We start from the raw sequence: 4,726 nt of genomic DNA, 5'->3' as shown, positions 1-4,726 counted from the left end.
CGTGGACAGTGAGTGTGTTACAGCGGTAGATGCCAGGATGTTCCAAGCGGAGTTGACAGTGTCGATGTTTTGATGTGAAAAACAGCCATGATCAAAGGTTGGGGGGCGTGGCCGTGAGCCCTGTGCATGAGGCATGGCTACGGCGAGAGGTGGTGGAAGGCAAACGTGGTCGGCGAAACCATGGTTGGAGCAGGAAGGCAACGAGACATAATGTGAACGTGAAGAAGTTGAATTGGCAGATGAACTACTGGTCCGTGGTGGAGAGGCGACACAGTTCGATGGAACTGGAGCTGCATGTGTGCTGTCGCTGTCGGTGCTGTGGTCAAGTTGTAAGGCTACAAGCTGCTCATGCAAAACTGCTGAACGGTCGTGTGTCAGAGCGGGAAGATGCTCACTCGTTGAAGCAGAAATGGCAGATGTGTTGGTCATATACTGTGGAGGTAGTGAAGAGGGCGGCAAAGCAAGCGGCACTGGAATGTGGCTGGTTATGCCATGGTACAGAAATGAAGTGTCTGGAACTACCAAGGAAAAGTGGCAGCGGCGTAAATAAGTTCCTTGTATCACATCAGTAACATAGAATTTCCACTTGAGGCGGTGTGATGATGACAGTTGTGACATCTAGGACATAGATCCATGTAGCGTGATCCTCAGGGTATTAGTTGTAGCTGGTAGTAATGGCTAAGGATCATCAGCAGTTGGAGGTGGAACAATGACAGGAGCATCTCGTTGCATGTCGTGCTCAGTCTGTGTCGGCTGCAGCATGTGTAACTGATCTTGTACCAACAAGTTGTATGTTGCAATTTGCTCACATAGCTGTTGCAGTTGTTCAGGCGAAAATGTATGTAACGGTGAAGGATCATCAGCAGATGGAGGCAGAACAATAACAGGAGCATCTCGTTGCATGTCGTGCTCGGTCGGTGTCAGCTGCAGCATGTGTAACTGATCTTGTGCCAACATGTTGTATGTCGCAATTTGCTCACGTAGCTGCTGCAGTTGTTCAGGTGAAAATGTATGTCATGAAGCAGTCTGCTGTGTATCACTGAGTAAGATGGGGTCGAAATCAGAATCAGACTCTATCAAAGGGTAACCTGGCGTACAAGACAAGGTTGGCGGCACAGTATTGACGTAACAGTTTGAGTAGAAGAGATCGTGTATGCGATCCCGAATGTGAAACTCAGTACTGAGTGGCGGCAGAGTGAGAACACATTCACTGCTGTATGAAGCATTGATACAGCTGAAATCGTCTTCTGGGGTGGATGAACAAGTTGCGGGCGCGATCAAGTAGTGAACGGCCGGGCGGTAAGCGTGCATAGTGTTGGCAAGTTGTTGACAAGATGTGGGTACGGTAGCCATGGCGGGATCATATGTTGAGTAGCTGTTTGTTTTGACTGGGTTAAGGTCAGTGAGCCAGCAGGCGATGGCCGTGACGTCGCTGTCAGTAGCGGTCGAGCAGAGTCGGTGCGGCTTGGGTGCTGTGTAGAGGGAGGCATGGCAAGTCCAGTGTTGCCCTGAGAAACAGCCGGCATTGTCGTTGGTGTAATTGGTGCATTGTCATTGATCAGTAGGATTGTTCCTGTGAATTCGACCAGGCATGTGATTTAGCCATAGTTCAGAGTTCGTGTGAACTGGGATGTGCAACATAGTCCCCGTTTGTTGCAGTCCATTGTTTGGCATGATTGTCAGATGTTGAATCACTGCACAGAGTTAATGCATTACACAAAAGCAAGTCAAAACTGTCCAAGTCAATCAGCGAAGGAGCACTGCACTGTCCAGAAGTGAAACTACCGACACGTTGAGCAGGTTTCGACGGATGACGTGTGCACCTTGGTTGCATTGTCGATGTGTGAGAAGGTGGCGAAAGTTACCAAAAAGCACAATTCACACAAGAGTAGGGAATTTACACACTAATTCCTGTACACTGCATCCAGATGCGGTGCTATGTGAAGTCGATGCACGTAGAAATCCGACAAAGGGTTGCTGCATTGTTTGTCCATGGCGATGTTCCAGTACACATTTCTGGCATTGTAAGCAGTGTTCGTGAGCATCGGGGTCACCAGTATGGGAATCAAGATGTTACGTGTGGTAATATCAAACCCAACATTAAGTATTCGCTCATTTATAATGAAATAACTGTATTTTGATCATGTTGGTACAAACAGATCCGCTCAAATACAGAGATCGGAACACACTGCGATCAACAGTTTCCAAAGAAGTTCGTTCTCAAAGATGAGGCGATCGACTCTTGCAGTTGATAACTGCCGCAGGTATTTTTGGAAAGAAACATTCGCAAAGAGAAGCCATTTTGTGAGACAGTGCAGCAACAGCTAATGTTTATTTGTTTACTGTGAACAAACTGAATATTTCTCGTTTCACGTGTAAGCTTGCAGGTAAGTCAAATAAATATTAATGAGAATGGGATTAAATGTATTTTATTCATTGTTTATTTCTCTTTCATTTCATGTAAAAATTTCGTAACTATTTTGAAATATTTTATTGGTTATACTGCACTTTTGTGAAGATGTTATGCCAGGGAGGTTTGACCCAACAGTTATATTCAATTTACTGTAGTTTTAGCAATATTCTGCTTCTTTTCTTCCAGATGCCCTGTATTTGGAAACCTGGCAAAAATGCCAGGCAGAAGATTTACCCTGAAAGAATGAAAGGTGCAGTTATGCAAGTTATTGAAAGAGGTGAAAGTGTCAGAAAGGCTGCAAAAGATTTAAATTTGGACAGAAAGACATTAGGAAGATATGTTGAGAAAGGAAGATCTGGCCAGGAAATGAACTTCCAAGTAAACCATGTGTCTAATCAAATATTTACAATGGACCAGAAAGCTGATCTAATGAATTACTTGATTCAAGCCAGTAAGTTAAACTATGGTTTAACGCCAATTCAAGCTATCCAAACAACTGGAAAGATAATGAAGCAGCAAGTTATGATTGGCTCCATAATTTCATGCTACGGAACAAGAAATTATCCGTACGAACTCCACAAGCTACAAGGTTGGTAGAACGACAGATTTTAACACAACAACAGTGAAGGAGTTTTTTGATAATTTAAGTAAAGTTTTTGACAAACTTGGCTTTCATTCTGAAAAAAATTATAATGTAGATGAGACGGGAGTCAGCGCAGTCCAACGACCAGGGAAGATAATTACCAGTAAGGGAGAGAAACAAGTTTCAAAGGTCACGTCATCAGAAAGAGGACCATTAGTGACAATTTGTTGTGCTGTTAGTGCTATTTGTACAGCCTTGCCACCCTTATTTGTGTCCCTAGAGAAAATGAGTGAGTGATTTGATGAAAGTTGGTGCTCCTCCAGGATCAGAGTTCTGCTGCCATGACAGTGGATGGATGACTGGTGAGAATTTTGACACATTCTTGTTTCATTTCATCAGATTCTCTAAAGCATCCATTGATCACCCAACATTAATTACACTTTATAATCATGACTCGCACATCACTCCAAAAGGTCTAATGATTGCCAAGGTTAATGGAATAACACTATTGACTCTGCCACCTCATACTAGCCCTAGACTGCAGCCCTTAGACAGGTCCTTTTGAAACCTTCTATAATAAAGCTGCGCACTCATCCTGGGGAGACAATATCAATACATAAAATTCCTAGCTTGGTTGGAATAGCATTTCCTTATGCACGTAAACCAGTTAATATCCAAAAAGGTTATGCCTGCACTGGTATTTGGCCATTTAACACCAATATTTTTACAGACAATGATTTTTAGGGTCATATGTTTCAGACAGATCGTATGTGAATGGAGCCACTTCTTCTATAGAAGAGGTAGCAGTGCCATCCACTTCTAAGGAGGTTCATGAAAATGCATCAGTTCTAACAGTCATCTGACAGCAGCCAATTCTATGGAGGATCATCCAATTGCATCCACTTCTACAGAGGACATTGCTGTTTTGGGGACCAAGCAGTAGATTCTGCATCTAAATTTTTTGTTGAAACTTCTGGGAAATCTAGCCAGAGTGCTAAAAAATATCTTTTCATACTACTAAGAACACAGTATGCCTATCTCCAGAGGAGGTCAGACCATTTCCTAAAGCAGGTCCAAGAAAGAACACTAAAGGTGGTAGGAAAAGATGTATTAGTAGAAGTTTGACTGACACAGCCATCAAAAGAGCCATTCAAGAGGAGCATGCTGAATGTCTGAGGAAAAGAAGTAAGAGGAATGTTGCAAAAACAGTGAAACAGCCCTTGTAACATCTGAAGATGAGGATGATTTTGAAGAGTTTCCAGACTTCAGTGATCGGCCACAACAAGAACCCAAACAAGATGGGGATTATGTTCTTGTCAAATTTGATATGAGGAAGAGTGAGAAAGGCTTTTGTGCTGGTAAAATATTAAAATTTGTAAACAGTGATGAAGTAAAAGTGCAGTTTTTGAGAATAGTGACACTTCGATCATAGTATTTTCATTTTCCTAACATTGATGACACTAGCATTGTTATGTTAAGAGATGCTAAAAAATTACCCAACCCAGTTGTAACTGGGAGAAGACAATGTCTTGCCTCCAAGATAATGTTTCCTGCGAAATTTTCAACACTTGATGATGTATGTTAGAATAATACACCTTGTATGTTCAGCTTGACATAATTAAAACACTGTAGCTCAGTTACTGCTTGTTTATTTGTGTCTACATAGTTTATTTTACCATTTCTGCCTCACTGGGTCAAATATCCCTCACCACGGGTCAAACCTCCCATAG

The 4,726-nt window shown here is 42.6% G+C and overlaps 1 protein-coding gene across 1 annotated transcript; it reads left to right on the top strand.

The window, feature by feature from the left end:
* Positions 1-2,249: 2,249 nt before the first annotated feature.
* LOC124711359 lies at positions 2,250-3,060 on the top strand. The gene is made up of 2 exons (XM_047241400.1): positions 2,250-2,387; positions 2,600-3,060. The coding sequence occupies exon 2, from the start codon at positions 2,600-2,602 to the stop codon at positions 3,008-3,010; it is 411 nt and encodes a 136-aa protein (XP_047097356.1). The 5' UTR covers positions 2,250-2,387; the 3' UTR covers positions 3,011-3,060.
* Positions 3,061-4,726: the final 1,666 nt, after the last annotated feature.

The sequence above is a fragment of the Schistocerca piceifrons genome, chromosome 1 (assembly GCF_021461385.2).
Source record: "Schistocerca piceifrons isolate TAMUIC-IGC-003096 chromosome 1, iqSchPice1.1, whole genome shotgun sequence".
Taxonomy (NCBI): Eukaryota; Metazoa; Arthropoda; class Insecta; order Orthoptera; family Acrididae; genus Schistocerca; species Schistocerca piceifrons.
The sequence above is the reverse complement of the archived record's forward strand: the minus strand, read 5'-3'. Positions and strand labels throughout refer to the sequence as shown.

What these genes read in the sequence shown, in the direction of transcription:
- LOC124711359 (XM_047241400.1), top strand. Translation starts at nt 2,600, where the DNA reads ATGCCCTGTATTTGGAAACCTGGCAAAAATGCCAGGCAGAAGATTTAC.